The 17,258-nt window shown below is 42.8% G+C and overlaps 1 protein-coding gene across 3 annotated transcripts in view; it reads right to left on the bottom strand.

Annotated features, from left to right (window-relative positions):
* Positions 1–12,906: 12,906 nt before the first annotated feature.
* The window catches only part of atp13a3 (ATPase 13A3), a 28,518-nt gene continuing 24,166 nt past the window's right edge, over positions 12,907–17,258 (bottom strand). For 2 of the 3 annotated variants that reach the window (XM_027027378.3, XM_081708185.1), the window contains 2 exons: positions 16,904–16,996; positions 12,907–16,149 (listed from right to left, as the gene is read on the bottom strand). In XM_027027378.3, coding sequence (XP_026883179.2) covers positions 15,949–16,149; positions 16,904–16,996 — 294 coding nt within the window. In that variant the 3' untranslated portion in view covers positions 12,907–15,948. The remainder of the gene's footprint in view (positions 16,150–16,903; positions 16,997–17,258) is intronic. The other variant, XM_027027379.3, reaches the window with a different exon arrangement.

A 17,258-nucleotide genomic window follows, 5' to 3' on the forward strand; every position in this document is an offset into this window, starting at 1 on the left:
AGTCCCTTTAAAAAAAATAATAAAAATAATTTTTTTTAATGTTCTCCAGAAAACAGGTTTGCTCTGCTGCCAAAGTCTTGGTTGCCCTTACGCCAAAGATCAGCGACTTTCTACCAAAGTCTTTACAGAGAAACGGCAGGAACAAATGAACGTAGGTGCCACCATGAGAGCAGAGTGGCGTGGCCCCAGGACATGGAACCGCTTCCGACAGACAAGCCAATCACAAGGTGGCTAAAGACTGATTTGTTACGCCTTATGGATGCTGATCCACTCTTCTGCTGTTCGTTATGCACAAGGACATATTCTCTTTGACACTGTGTGACAGACTGGACCAGGGTCTACTCCGAATTAGAAACAGATGTGACAGTCTGAAAGTGCCTGTGGTCCTGTTGCACGGTGAGGTCGGGAGAAGGCGTGCATCATGGGATACGTGTGTGTTATAGGACATAAGCAGGGCAGCAGAGAGACTGAACTCAGATCTTAGAACGTTTCAGATCTTAGAACAAAAGTCGGAGTACTAAAGAGACATAAGTTGTAGACAGGGAGAAAAAGAGAGGGAGGGAGAGAGAGAGAGAGAGAGAGAGAGGGAGGAAGACAGAGGGAGGGAAGGAGGGAGAATGGCTGTCTGATGTTGGACCGCACTGCTGCAGACCGGGCGAAGGATGGAGGAGTTCTCCAAACATCTGCACCTCATCAGTACCAGACAAGCATAATTTGACCTTGGCATCAGGCAGAAAAGGGGGCAGGCTCTGCGTGAGAAGCCCACCCTCGCGTTCAGCACCCTCTCTGAAAGAGAAACAGCGCCTCCTGCGTGTAGCATTACGCAGGAACAATCATTTGGTAATATGCTCTTTAAGAGTCTGATCCACAATTAGTCCTTATCGACCATTCTGCACATACTGCAATGCATTACCGGATCTCAGTCTGACCTCAGACCAGCTCTGTCTCTGTTAGTTACTAATTTGAGCAGAGGTTATCAGTGTTGTTATGGTTAGTGTCACAGAGGCTAGGCCGGGTGTTGAAATCACTTTAACGAGTTCCAAATATCATCATAAATATTTTGTTAAATGCCTCGTCTGCAAGAGATTTCTGACATTTGGATATAATTTGTATACCATCACTGTAATTATATATATATATATAATTTTTTTTTTCTGGGGCAAGTGGTGAATTTTGGAAAACTCATAAAGCTTTTTGTATTTCAGTGTGGAATCTGGGGTAATTATATATTCTTAACGTAATGACATCATCCTTAAAATGTACCCCCGACCCTCCCACCCACACTTAACATCGTGACAACACTGCCAAATTAAAAGACTCTCAGAGCAGACTGACGCGCAGAGTGAACGACCGTCTCCTGATGGCTAAACAGGGCAGCGAATGACGAGGCTGGAGACACCCGAGCCGCAGAGGTGTTTATGTTAAAGCAAGGAAAACATAAACAACAATTGTGTGGCAGAATCTTTTTTCCCCTTCCTGAGGGAGTTGTATTGCTTTTGAGCTGTGGGTTCAGGAAGAACTAGAGGAGACAAGTAGAATGGTGAGTTTGAGAGGAAACGCAGGGGCATTGTAGCTTTTCCACAGATGACCAGTGGTTGGAAGGAGGTCTAGATCTCTGTGTGTGTGTGTGATGTGCACCACCTGTCTACATTTGGTGTGTATATGTGTTTGTCAAAGTATTTGTTTGCATGCACCATTTGTAATTGCGTCAGTGTGTGTGTGTTTGTATTTGTCTTTGCTGGTGCATTGGTGAATGTCTGTGTATTCATCAGCGTGTGTGTATGTGTGTGGTGAATGTCTAATGTTTTTGTTTGGGGTAAAAACAGCTGCCTGAGTGGTGAATGGGGCAATAGGCCTGGTTTTCAGCCCCAAAGCAAGCCTCAAGTTCCGTCTTATCCCTCTCTCACGGCGGGGGCGTGGGGGGGGGGGAACAGGGTCAGCAGGATTTTTCCACTGATCTCATACTTCTACTGAAAGCAGAAAAATCATTCTGAGCCACACGTCTGAGAGCAGAACAGGCAGAGCGTAAAGCCGTGTGTTACTAATCAGCGATTTACAGGGAAGTTTGCTGAAAAGCTGGAGGGACTCGGGCAGCTGGCAGCTACATGTCCGGGGGGGGTGAATGTGCATGTGCACTGGGCAGAGGCGGGGGACGTCACGGACACAACGCCGGGACCCCATGAGCCAGTCAGACGTAATAGTCCTGAACAAGACGTTAAACGACGGTGCCGGGACACTCGTGGAAACGGAGGCAGCGTGGCTTTTCAAGGGCAGTCAGGGTTAGGGAGCTATAAACACAAGAAAGAACATCCAGACTCCAACAGCACGGTCAGAAGACCTCTTAAAAGGAGGTTCCAGTAGACAGGCTAATCCAAGAGAGAGTGCTCACACTGCTGTGGAGAGAGCGTAGAGACCCACTCAGCAAGGCTCTTTTTAGTTCCAGTTGTTCGCAGGACAGAAGATAACATAAACTGTCAGAGGCAAGTCTCCAGAGAAGGGGGAAAAACAAACCATAAACTGTTGACTCACCACAGGCCAGTATAAACCGCTCAGCGGGGTGGCTGGATGTGCCGCCTGCACCCTGCATGTCAGCTGCGCAGGGACAGCGTATACAAGTACACAGAATATATACATTACCAAGTAAACACGATGTGTAATGTATGAGCCACAGCAGGCCTTCTTGGGTGGTTGTGGACGGGCTGTGAACATGAGGTTGAGGCATGCTGGGAACGAACCTGGGAACAGAGCGAAAAGAAAAAGGAAAGACCATTGTTTTGTCTTCTGGTAAAATTCAGTGGAATGGAATGAGCTTTATTGCTTGGTTCACGGGAACTCAAATATACTGTATGATCCAAATTGCCAGTGATGTTCCTGTGAAATGAATGGAGAAAGAAATTCCTAAGAACTGCACAGTTGAGTTCAAAAATCTAATACAATATTACTGAGCTGGATCGAACATGAAATTATTAACGAAAATGATTTTCACATTTATCCGATGTTGACATAAGATCAGGCCCAATTTTACTACATAATTGACAACATTCATGAGCCTTCATGAGTCTTCTGTCCAGACGGGCCGGTGTGGGGCTCTTTCCTCACCTCCTGGCCCCCTGCTCACTTCATGCATGACCACAGTGCAGCTGGTCACACGGAGAAGCACGAAGACAAAGGGTTTGGTACAGTCCAGCTATCATAGGGGATGATGGCACACCGTGTGTAACGAAGTCTTGGGGTTTAGGCTTTTCCAAACACCTTACGTTGCCAACAACAGACTTCATTCCTGCGCATTTCTGTCATTAACAACTCAAGATTGAAGCGTCTCTGGACTGATTGTACACAAGGATCTGCCAAACACTCTCCATCTGTCGAGCTTCAGGATGATGAATCTGTCTGCAGCTGTTTGCTACAAAGATATTTAACAGAGCAAGATGGCCAAATTAGACATATTATTTTCATACTCAATAAGCAAGTGATGACTTTCTTTTAGAATAAGTATTGAATTATTCTTCTTTAGAATTCATGAATCGAGGAGCCAATGCTGGTTTGGTAAAAACTCCCAAATCTGTGCCACATTAAAGTGCTGAAATTGAGTTGGCGTGTTTAGATCAAATGGAACTGTCTCTGTGACTTTTTTATGTATGTAACTAGAGAAATGGGTATATGAGAACTTCACAAAGAAACATCGATATTTCTACAAAAATAAAACGAGGTTATTGGACACAAGGTCAGTCACATCACCTAACTGTATTTGAGCTATTCCAGGGAATTAATTCCAGGTTACAATGGTGTTTTAAAGAAATTACGTTCATGCGTTTGCATGGCTGTGATCACATTTACACATGCGACCTACACGCTTTCACCCAGCAGTAAGCATGTGCTGAAAAGTTGAAAAGGAGTAACAGGTACATCAGGGGATGTGGCGTAGTCTGTGCGGTGGATGATCGCAACAGCAGCCGCGTTCACACAAGAGGGCGACAACACACACCTGAATCAGGCAAAAATATTTAAAGGTGAAGGATTTTTTTTTTGGCTCAAGTAAATGCAGACACTTGTCTAGGTTTTTCGCCAAAGTGTTTTCTCTCATGTTAAAAATAAAGTTATTTATTTTCAAGATTGACCGAGAGGTGTTGGGGCAGCGATGCTTTAGAAGTCTGGAAATGTTCTTATTTCCGAAAATAGCTGTGGGAGAATAAAGGTGGTGGTGAGCGTACTCCACAGCAGGCAAAGGAACAGTGAGAGACATTCTCCATCACAGGTGGGTTATGTCCTAGCAAGACAGGGAGGGAGACACAGGTGTTCTGATAACTCTGGCAGGTGGAGCTTTTTCAGTCACTGGCACTGGAAATGCTGTAGATGCTTAACCACTTTGGAAGAAGGAGCAGACCTGTGTCTGGATCTGGGTACAGCAGACGCCAGCATCTTATTTGCCCCCAGATCATCCGCAACACCTCCTCACCTTCCTGCCCCCAGTTCAGATGCAACACTTCAGATTCAAGGATTTTGACTTAGCCGCAATTTTGCAAACTTCCTGTGGGATTTGGGGAGTCTTGTGTTTTTTTTTTTGTTGTTTTTTTTTTCCCAGAGTTAGGGCCAAGGCTCATTAAACTGGAGTGTGATTACTGGAGAGTAATGGAAAAAGGTACTGCATTAGCTCATAAACTGTGAGTGCTTAACAAACACCTGTGGCATGCTGTTGGTGTGTGTGTGTGTGTGTGTGTGAGAAAGAGAGAGGAGTTGAAGAGAACTGTGGGAGGAGTGCATACAGATGGAAAGAGAGAGAGAGACAAAAACAGAGTGGAAAAAAAGAAAAAGTGAGTGAGAGAAGGGGGTGGGGGGAATCAAATACGGCAAAGAGTCCCGCCAGTCATTACGATGGCACTCTCTGAGGACACATTTAGAGCTGTAATCAAGCGCCGCACTTCAAAGACTCACAGCTAATCCAAGACAGACCTGCACTCGCACTCGCACCCTACCAGGAAAAATCTGGGTCACAATCCCCGGGTTCAGTACTAGGGCTCCCTGCAGATGCAAGGCCCAACGTCACGGTTGGACTTTTCCTGAGAAGTGTCTCATCATTGCCAAGGAGAGACAACAATGCCAGCAAAAATCAAATGAACACAACAGTACAAGTTTGTTTTTTCTGACTCCTTAACGACTTTCAGCAGAAACATTAAACTGTCCAGTTGAAACGGGAGTTGAGGAACACGGTTGGAGAGAGACTCCTCTGGCAGCGAGCCGGCACATTTGAGCTGCATGTTTTGACTTTGCTGTGTTGACTCCTGTCCAGTATTAATGACTGATCTGCGATGTTTATTGGGACTCATTAGGGAGAACCACAGGAAGCAGGAGCAGCACGGTGCCAAGTAGCTTTAATATAAAGACTCCAGGGAAAGCGGACCTCTTCCGGACAGGAACTCGGCTCTGATCAAATGTCCCACCCAACCCCAGCACTTCAGTCCAGCAGCTCCACCCTGTCTCTGGACAAACATACACAAGCAAGTGGACATCTGTAAAGCTGCTTTGTGACAACATCTGCTGTTTTTGTTTGTTTGTTTTTTTTAAATACACGAACAGCAGCAATGCATATTTGCTGCCCCCTAGCGGAATGCTGTAAAAGTGAATCTAAAAGCCAAGAAAAAAATGTGTGTGTGTGTGTGTGTGTGTGTGTGTGCGCGCGCGCGCGCGCGCTGGGGGTGGGTCGTGGTTCCTTTTTTGTCTCTGCCATTTGCTTTTCCTTTTTGTCTAGTTTCCAGTCCAACTCTTTTTCTGTTGCTTCTAACAAACGACAAAAGACATGCTGTGTGGATGAGTTCGAGGGATTGCGGGACAGGCTGGCGCCTATGACGAAGATTTTTAAAAAGATTAATTGTTCAGTATTACACACCATCAAATCAGTCAAATTTGTAATATTACACACCATCAAATCGGTCAAATTACTATCTTGAAAATTAATATATTACCCCGCTTTAATCATTTGTTTCAAATGCTTCTACTTTATATTTCCTCAAGTAAACACTTGTATAAGTAAGACAATGAAAAAATGACAGTGAGACCAGTTTTATTACTGGTCAGCACAGATTAAACTAATGATTTCTTGATCCATGGACAGAACAAACCATGTGGGTTAACGCTGAGTCCTCATTTCGGAAGCCATATGTGTAGAAAACGCTCCCATATGTGAATTCCGTAGATATAACTAATAACTATTAACATAATATGCTATATAGACTGCATTTTTAGTATGGAAGGTTGTCAGGTAGTACTCGAAAAGTCTCAAATCTCTCATCTTTGCATCTCCGATTGTTCTTAAACTGGATTTCCTTCAATTAAAGAACATTAAAAACCCAAGGACTAAAGACTAATGGTGTTTGAGTACGTCAAAACCTAAAATCTGGTGGGAGGTGACTGACCTGGAGAAGCTTCTCATTACAGCCGATGGTTTTAAGAATAAAATCTCATGTATATATTCTGTTCTGTCTCATTCATGTTCATTAACTCAGTGTGAGAGGAAGACCTTTGCTGTGCATTTGATGACAGAACGTAAAATAACATGTTTTGTTATTTTGAAATGATATTCACTCAATTATTGGGAAATTATTAGGTAAAAGTTTTAATTTGTCACAAGTTGCTAAGTTTATATCATTTAAATTCCAGATAGGATGTTGTGCTAAATCAGAAACAGGAATACCTTCTTGGGGTTATAACCTATTTGGCAAAAAAAAAAAAGACTTTATTGTTGTGGATTTCTTCAGATACCCCATCTTTTAACACAGATCGCTAATATATTCCCACTGGAAAAACTGACTTGAAGGAATGTACTTTTTTATTGTAAGTGCTGTTAGTATTATTATGCTATCATACATAATATTATTAGTATTATTTTTGTTGTCATCATTACCACCTTCTTTGGTGACTCCTGCTAATCTCAGTATGATTCATGTTATTCTGCATTTGAATGTACTATTTTATGTAACCCTTCTGTATGTTTACTAACTCAATTTCTTTCAGTTTTTTACTCGTTTTTATTTTTATCTATTTGCTTATTTGTTTAAAATATAAAAAAAATTATTTATATATAAGATATAAAATATAAAAACAACATTATTTAAAACACTATCTGTTTCTAATTCTCCCTCTATGAAGCAATACAGATAGTAGACCTGTGAACTGGAGGTTAACCAAACTCACAGCGGCACTGGACGGCCTGCAGAGAGCTAAACGTGAGATGTCAAAGTGCACGAAACAAAGACCCAGCTGATACAAACGAAAGCGGACATGTTTGTGCTGTGATTTTAACCTCATATTCATCTCCCTTAGTACACATCAGTACGTAACACTAAAAACACAGTGGTTTCTAGACGCCGCATGAGAGGCTGAGTTGCGTTTAAATCATGTCATCGGAACTGCAGACAGACAGACAAGTAGACCACCCTCAGGGTGCAGGGTGTGCGAGACAGTGGCGCTACACGGCAGTGCTGCTCGAGTGATCCCACTGGTCGCTCTGTGACTGAACGGCGTGGAGGTAAACACTGCTGACAGCGATCTGGGAGAGACGCCGAGCACCGTCGGAGAAGGCCCAGCACGTGGAGACGGACCGGAACTCACATTCTCTCCCTTGGCTCTGGCACGTTAAACCCAGGCCGTTAAGCCTGTGTTTGTTTCAGTGCAACTTGCGTGACACATTGCACTTCACTGTCATGCCTTCACAGCCCCCTCAAATGATCTGATCTTAGCTCCCATATTTGTATATGTAATTTATTCAGAAATTAGTCCCAGTCAGGGTAAATTGACCATAAAACTGTTTGGATAAGGTAGTTTTACGACATGTTTATTTGTGATATATGTGTATGCAAAACAGTTTCCAGTCTGCTTTTCTTGCTTTATGGTCTTTCACGTAAATAATATAATTATTGAATTAATAATTACTTAGTTATTAATTACCACACTATAGCATTTTAAAGGTGGAATATATTAGACTACAGAATTAAAATATCACTGAGAAGCTCCATGTTAATGAACATTAACATAGCTGTAGCATTCCTAGCACTGAGCCTACTAGCAGAATTACACATGTACACCCCAGACCTGTACTTGCCTGTATTAGTAACTGTACACACCCCAGACCTGTACTTGCCTGTATTAGTAACTGTACACACCCCAGACCTGTACTTGCCTGTATTAGTAACTGTACACACTCCAGACGTGTACTTGCCTGTATTAGTAACTGTACACACTCCAGATGTGTACTTGCCTGTATTAGTAACTGTACACACCCCAGACCTGTACTTGTCTGTATTAGTAACTGTACACACCCCAGACCTGTACTTGCCTGTATTAGTAACTGTACACACCCCAGACCTGTACTTGTCTGTATTAGTAACTGTACACACCCCAGACCTGTACTTGCCTGTATTAGTAACTGTACACACCCCAGACGTGTACTTGTCTGTATTAGTAACTGTACACACCCCAGACCTGTACTTGTCTGTATTAGTAACTGTACACACCCCAGACCTGTACTTGTCTGTATTAGTAACTGTACACACCCCAGACCTGTACTTGCCTGTATTAGTAACTGTACACACTCCAGACGTGTACTTGTCTGTATTAGTAACTGTACACACTCCAGATGTGTACTTGTCTGTATTAGTAACTGTACACACCCGACCTGTACTTGCCTGTATTAGTAACTGTACACACTCCAGATGTGTACTTGTCTGTATTAGTAACTGTACACACCCCAGACCTGTACTTGCCTGTATTAGTAACTGTACACACCCCAGACCTGTACTTGCCTGTATTAGTAACTGTACACACCCCAGACCTGTACTTGTCTGTATTAGTAACTGTACACACCCCAGACCTGTACTTGTCTGTATTAGTAACTGTACACACCCCAGACCTGTACTTGCCTGTATTAGTAACTGTACACACCCCAGACCTGTACTTGTCTGTATTAGTAACTGTACACACCCCAGACCTGTACTTGTCTGTATTAGTAACTGTACACACTCCAGATGTGTACTTGTCTGTATTAGTAACTGTACACACTCCAGACGTGTACTTGTCTGTATTAGTAACTGTACACACCCCAGACCTGTACTTGCCTGTATTAGTAACTGTACACACTCCAGACGTGTACTTGCCTGTATTAGTAACTGTACACACTCCAGACGTGTACTTGTCTGTATTAGTAACTGTACACACTCCAGATGTGTACTTGTCTGTATTAGTAACTGTACACACCCCAGACCTGTACTTGTCTGTATTAGTAACTGTACACACCCCAGACCTGTACTTGCCTGTATTAGTAACTGTACACACCCCAGCCCTGTACTTGCCTGTATTAGTAACTGTACACACTCCAGACGTGTACTTGTCTGTATTAGTAACTGTACACACTCCAGATGTGTACTTGTCTGTATTAGTAACTGTACACACCCGACCTGTACTTGCCTGTATTAGTAACTGTACACACTCCAGACGTGTACTTGTCTGTATTAGTAACTGTACACACTCCAGACGTGTACTTGTCTGTATTAGTAACTGTACACACTCCAGACGTGTACTTGTCTGTATTAGTAACTGTACACACCCCAGACCTGTACTTGCCTGTATTAGTAACTGTACACACCCCAGACCTGTACTTGCCTGTATTAGTAACTGTACACACTCCAGACGTGTACTTGTCTGTATTAGTAACTGTACACACTCCAGATGTGTACTTGTCTGTATTAGTAACTGTACACACCCGACCTGTACTTGCCTGTATTAGTAACTGTACACACTCCAGACGTGTACTTGTCTGTATTAGTAACTGTACACACTCCAGATGTGTACTTGCCTGTATTAGTAACTGTACACACTCCAGACGTGTACTTGCCTGTATTAGTAACTGTACACACTCCAGACGTGTACTTGTCTGTATTAGTAACTGTACACACCCCAGACCTGTACTTGCTTGTATTAGTAACTGTACACACTCCAGACGTGTACTTGTCTGTATTAGTAAAGGTGCATTTTCGAGGGGCTACACCCACATGGTCTCAGGCGTCTCTTGTTGAGACGTTGGGTGGTCGCCTCTGGTCATCGGTGAGCCAGCAGCTGTTATCATCCCAGATGGACCACCTGCGTATATCCCACTCAAACCCATGAACAGCAGTGGCAGCTGACTGAGAGCAGCCAAAGGTGAGGGTCACTCAACTCAAACGTTAGCACACACACAAATATTTACCCCCAGCAAGTGCATGTGTAACGCTGGGGTCTGGACTGAGGCAGCTTTCAAAACAAAGCGCGTATATGAGAGAGGGAATGTTTATTTTACACTTATTACACTGTGAATAAAAAAGTTAAATGTATAAAATCAGAATTTTCTTATACAAAATATACTCTGTAAGGCAGAATATTTAATTTACAGTTCTATTATTAGGTATTTACCTAAAATACGCACCCCATTTACAAAACTATTCCCAAGCAGCAATGCTCCTTCATTCAAAATGGCAGCTGTAACGTACGTGCAGGGACGAGGCGAGAGGCAGAATGGAGATGCAGGAGGTTTTTTCTAAATGTGGGAAACTGAACAAGGCAGGCAAATAAAACAGCGACATATGAACAGGGAAAACCAAAACAAGGACTGGAATTAAGGAACAGACGAGGGGCGGTGAAAAAGAAACCAAGAAACGGAACACCAGGAAGCAAAGAAAAACAGGCGCGACAGGGAAACCATGGAAACAGGGACACCAGGAGGGTGGCCAGCCGTGACAGCAGTTAAATACTAGGTGGAGTAAATACCTCTAAATACACCTGTGAACCTATAAATAATAAATACTACTTGTGTAATAAATTCTAAAACTGCTAGATTCCTTAGTTCTGCAAAGGTTTGGCATAAATGATCAACAAACATTCCATGAACTACTATAAATTATGCCAAGTTGCTTTTTAAGCAACTCTAGATCTTTTCTAGTCATATAAAAATGACATGCTGTGAGACACGACCAGCCTTCATGGCAGCAGAGCATTTCTGGGTTGTTTCTGTCATGAGCTTGCACCCGCACGCCTGCAGAGTGCAACGTTTAGTCCTCATCGTTGCCGCAGGAGCAGCTGGAGGTGTAGGAGCTGTCAACCAAGTGCGGTCCAGTCATTAATATATAGCTCTCAGCATGTATTACGTGTTTTTGTTTGTTTGTTTGTTTTCCGTGTGCTGATAACGTACCGAAGAGGGTTAAAATGTGCAGAAAACAACCCCACAGAACCTTTCAGAGGCTTCTGTGTAATCCAGTTCACACGTTTGATTCTGTCGGGTCACCTGACGTCAAAGAAGTGCAGGGCCGTCCTGGTCTCCAGCGCGGCAACCTGCTCTATCTGCAGCATGCAGATGGTTGTGATTCCGTGCATGCGCCACGCTGCCTTCAGCGTGTTCCTCTCGTCCAAAACCTGAGATAGACCATCCCTCCCACATCACTCCCCCACTCTGGTCAACACAAAGTCATACTGACCTGCGTGATTGTGAATGAATAGATCTCGAACTGAATCAAGCTCCCATATGATCTGTTTAAAATACAACTCAAACAGAAAAAAACAAAAACAAAAAACAAGCACAAGGAGGTGCTAGTAGAAACAAGAAACTTATAATGGTAAGGAGACTAGGACATATCCCACATGAATGAGGCATGGGTAAAAAACTGTTGCACCCCCCCATATTTACACCAGAGGTCGTTCTCTGATAGCAGTGATCATCATGGGTGTAAGTTTACTGGTCAACATCAGAAGCTCTCTCCTTTCATTTCAGTTGTAATGATCCTAATTTGAGCAATGTAACATCACGCATAACAGCCAAGTAAATATTTACCACTGAATTTAACCAGAAAGGTAGGACATATGAGGTAACCTACTATGTGGCATAGTGTCAGGTTACATAAGAACAAGGCAAGATCATTTACCTGTGAATGACAAGAAAACACCTAATGAAAAACTTCCAAAGAAAACCATGCTTTTGCTACATAAATCTGGTGATTTTGCAGTCTTAAAAGAATTTAAATCTGATCATTTATTCTTAGTCGCTCACCCTACAAGTGCTGAGCAGATGTGCGAATTTCCTCACCACATCACAAGTGCCTCATGAAGCTGGCTGAGAGCCTTGAGCATGTGGTCATCAGAGTAAAGATTCAAAATCGAAAAAGCCCACCTATGTGCCATTCCATTGTTGCGATACCTTCACTGTGCAACCTTTGACTGGCACTGAGCTGTACAGGGATTTAAAAAGGACCAGCATGCATATAAAACCGCCTTTCATGTTTACTGCATGGTGCTTCAGATGCGATATTTCTCTGTCTTTGACAGGAAATTGAATCCATTACAGTAGTTTTTCCCCCAGCACATCCTGACTGGATGGGATCATTAAAGAAAAAAACAAACAAACAAAAAAAAAAAACAAAACACCAAATGAGTTAAATTAAGTGGGGTCACTGGCTGTTTGTACAGTGACCCCAGGAAAAGGTTGCAAAGCTCGCATGATACAGAGCTCTTCTATATGAGATCTTTTTGAAGAATTACAGGTGGCTGCATGAACTAGAACAAAACTCCAACTTCATACTCACTGCTGCAGAGTATATAAACTGAATCCATCCATAGTAAACTGCTTCTTGGGAGTGCGCGCGCGCGCACGCACGCACACACACACACACAATTATTTTGTTGTTACTAAACAGCTAATTAAATTAATCTTCTATTAAAGCTATTAATTTGAATACACTTAATTTCTCTCAACAATACTTTCTGTAATATTACCATTTTTGAATCTTTATCAGTTTGAATCAAGTTGGTTACTGCTCCAAGGGAAATTCAGCACACCAATCGTGGCCACTGCATGTTCACAGCAAGCAACAGGAAAGAACGTGAACATCAATGGACAAAGCAAATCCTTATTTTAATAACAAAAATAATCAAGGAGAAATGTACAATTATCGACTCCAAATAAATGCAAATAAAAATAAATAGAAAATTAATTACAGATAAGGCATAACTTACAATTTCCTTAAAAAGGGGTAATCAAAAAAAAAAAAAAAAGAATGTGGATTTTTGCTCTTTATGGATCATAAATGCAAAGCTTGCTAGATACAGATGACACCCAAGATACTGGCCCATAAATTTACCACTCAGTTATTCATCATTAATCTTTTATTTATAACAAATATGAACATTTTCCCTGAGGAAATTAAACCACTTGATCTTAGTAGTAGTAGATGTAATAATAATAATAATAATAATAATGAATCCAAAGCTTTTAAGTATGTTTAAACGGTCATGTATAATGAAGTGTATAAACAGACAGACAGACAGAAGTCACAGAAGGTGCGTAAAGCAGAGTGTAAAGCATCCTAATGTTGTCTCCAAACTGGACACACCACACAGGTGCTGTTTTAGGGCTGCAAATGTGCCCCAGAACAGGTTGGAGGTGTGGGGGGGGGGGGGGGGGGGGGGTGAACGCCACTAAACTGAGGACAAGCACCAAGTCTTCGAGCGCTTCTATTCACGTATGTTCTTACTACTCAAACACCTCAGCCTGACTAGCCCAGGTCAGAAAAGGGCCGAGCTGGGAGAGCATGCGATTCACCTCTGATAATGTGTACCTTTGTCAGAGAGCTGCGCATGTCAGCATTACAGCTAACTACATTGGTGGAGCAAAATAGATATGATTTCCCCCCCCCGCTTTAAGGTGCAAGATAGTAAAATAGGGCAATATGGTGAGTCCCATAGCCCTCCTAGGTGCCTGAAAGGTGCCGGAACTAATCACTTCAAACTGCCCCAAGGAGACATAATTATTTTAAATACAAATGTAAAAACTTTAGCAACAGCAAAAAACAAAACAAACAAAACAAAAAATAAAAATTTAAACATTTGCCTCACCCCAATAGCAACGCGCACATGCACGTTGTCCCATCGTATCCCTCATGTGTCTGCTCTCCTTAAGGGTGGGACACGATGGGACACCAGTCGAACATGTGGAGGTTCTGCACATACTGTAGTGAAGTCACTCATCTTGCCCGGGCATCATCACGTTAATACATCACTGAGCGAGTTTTGCGAGAATGCCCCACACACTGCACCAAGAACACCGACTAACAGGTCTGTGACAATCAGAGCAGTGGAGCTCGCAAATGTACACAGACGAATCTGATCATTTATAATATGAAACAGTACCAAATAATAACAAGGAGGAAAGAGGGAGGAAAAGATAAAAAAAAAAAAGCATGTAGGAGCCCTTATTCACAGAGAGCCAAAGCAACATCAAGGCCCTGTAAGCACAATAGACGTGAGGCTCGACAGCAGACTGAGCAAGCATAAATGACTTTCAGACATGAGGGAGGCAAAGCTCTAGTAGTCAAATTTAAAATAGTTTAATTATGGTTGCTGATGACATTGAGTGGGTTTTTCAGCACATACATATAGATCCTTCAACTTATTCAATATATATATATTTTTTAAGTCCTTTACGTTATGATGTCCATGCAACTCTGTCCCTGTCAAATTTGTACTTATGTGAAATCCCCTCACATTAACTAGTTTTAAGATTTGCTGAGCAAATTGAGAGCAAAGGATGTCATGTTTAAAAAGAGATCATTTTGGTACACAACTCTGAAGAAATGGTCAAAAAGGAACAACCCAAACAGATTGCATTAGTGTAAGATTTGCCCCCACATACTTTCAAATATCACCTTTATTATTCAACACGTTCAGGTATTTTAGTTAAAAGGTCATGGCCTGTTAGACTAGAAAGAAACAAAGGGTGTCGGCCTTCATGGCAGGCAGAGAAGCCTTGTGCCAGACTGCTCTGTGCTGAAGATTAAGCCCATCACTTACTCTGGAAACACTAAAAACTTCACAGACTTTGGATCTTCTGCGATGAAACACAGAAGTCAAACAGGATTTGAGAGTCGTACTTCACATGTCTGATTTACACATGATGCACGGGAGATCTGAATAAAACGCTGCATGTTGGCAGGTGGGTTGAACACATATGAAATCACAGAATAAGAATCAGGCCTGAGGTAGCCGCTATTTAGCCTGCGCCACTCAAACTGAATCCACCTTCTCCTTCTGATGGAATCTATTTCAAATACAACTCAAATCACTTTTCATTTAAGCCACAAGTCAAATCCTTCTCCAACATCCACATTGCCTCAGCACGAGGGACTTTCGTCTTTTTGGGTTACGACATATTTGCCAACAGCTTTTCTTAAAAGAGACGGCCAAACATGGTCAATGGAGCAGAGGTCAGATCAGGTCAGAGGTCACTGCAATAGTTCTATAGCCTTAGGATTGTTGCTTCATGGAAACTGAAGGCTACATGAGGTCACCTAGTGAGCCCGGGACACATGTTCATATGCACACATGAGCCTGGGACACGTCTTTGGACCAATCAGTGCTGCTCATTTAGACCACCTGCCCTTTACCCAGAGTACAGACGGGCCGTCACTCAGACCCAAACTCTTTTCTTTGTTACTATGTTCTGTTCTTCCATGGGAAGAAATATAAGACAGAAAGGATGTTGCAAGTTTACAGGTTTGTTTTTTCTGTAAAAACTGTAACGCCGGGGTGGTTAGGGTGTGGCTGGCGGCCCATGCAGAGCTCCTTTGACATGCAGCCTTATGCGACCATGCCAAATTAGCTTGAATATATTTGTACGCAGACCAGGTCCGTGGAATAAATGGCGAAACCAGTGGGAAATGTACCTGGTAAAAATGAGAGTGGCAAGAAAACACTGAAGCAGCACAAAAACCCCCCCAAACTAAACAAACTTTTGAAATCTTTGAAAGATTTAAATCTTTTTCAGTTTCCTTATAAAGGTGTCTCTCGCCCACTAACCAGAATGTCTTTATAGTGACAGTATATTTTTCCCCCTCTACAATGGTTGACACTAGTATAAAATAAGAGTGGTTGTAGGAGGTGCTAGGAGGTGGACATGATTTGGTAGGAGCCGTTTTCTGGTGGGGGAGGGGGTTTGGCTTCGGTGATGGTTGTGGGTTTGGGAGGCCAGTCGGGGTCCACACTTAGTTCTTGGGCCAGATGCATGTAACGCGCTTTGGGAACCTTCCTCTGTCCACAGCATAGGCAGGACACGTGCTTGGAGCCCAACAACTCTATTCCTCTCTACACACACACACACACGGAAAAACAAAGAGGAAGAAAACAGGAAAAGAGGAAAAGATTTAATTTCAGCTTCTTTTCATTTCAAATTATATTTCAAACCCGAGATCCAACGGTGACCCAAAAAGGAAACACACTGCACAATACACCGCAATTTCTAAACCAACCAGACTCAAAAAAGGGTTCCAGGGCTACACAGTAAAACCAAACAAGACAGAGACAATAAACCCTTCATCCAAGCAATTTTTAGACTCAGGATAGAAACACATCTGGATCAGGACTGCACACACACACACACACACAGTCAGTTCACAGACAACGCTTTTGGGATGCATACGCTGGTTGTTTATTGTAGTCACTACACAGGGGTATTAAGACTAAGGAAAGAAAGAGTGGTAACCTCCCACAGCTTGACTTACAGGTAGTGTCCACTAGGTGGCGCCCAAGTAGCGACCAGAGAAACAAGTTTGCGCATGCACAAGTGAAAACGTTAAAAAAAAAAAATTGTCACATGGAGTGAGCAGAAGAGTGTGGGGAGCAGAGAGTGAGTGACTGACTACATCGACAGATAGATACATATGGATTGACTAGGTCGACACAGACAAAGAAAACAAGTGCTAGAGAGACAGACACAGAGAGATGGATTGACACAGAGTGAGATAGAGAGTAGAGTGCACACGAGAGACAGAGACAGAGAGAGAGAAGGACTGAAGGGAGTGAGAAAACAATGGTGAACAGAAGTGTCAGATTTCCCAACCTGTGGTGGCGGGGTGGCAGGCTGGAGACCACAGCTGCCCTGCTTGTCTCGGCTGAACACAAGCTTCCATAAGACGACGTCAAGGACGAAGGTCTAAGGAAAAGTGCATCGGTGCGGACAGAACGGAGACAGCCACGAATCACATCACTCTCACGAGACTCAATTGTCAAGACTCAATTGCAGTTTCATTCAAGTAGCAAACTACATAAGATGCCTATTAAGAGGGAAGTGATTTCAGGTTGCGTGTTAGTCACGGAGAGGGAGAGGGAGAGGGAGAGAGCGAGCGAGAGAGAGAGAGAGGATATCAAGAAGCCAGTAAACAGGCAACAGTTCATTTGTGATGAGAAATATAGGA

Source organism: Electrophorus electricus, chromosome 26 (genome assembly GCF_041902795.1).
Source record: "Electrophorus electricus isolate QZ-2024a chromosome 26, ASM4190279v1, whole genome shotgun sequence".
Taxonomy (NCBI): Eukaryota; Metazoa; Chordata; class Actinopteri; order Gymnotiformes; family Gymnotidae; genus Electrophorus; species Electrophorus electricus.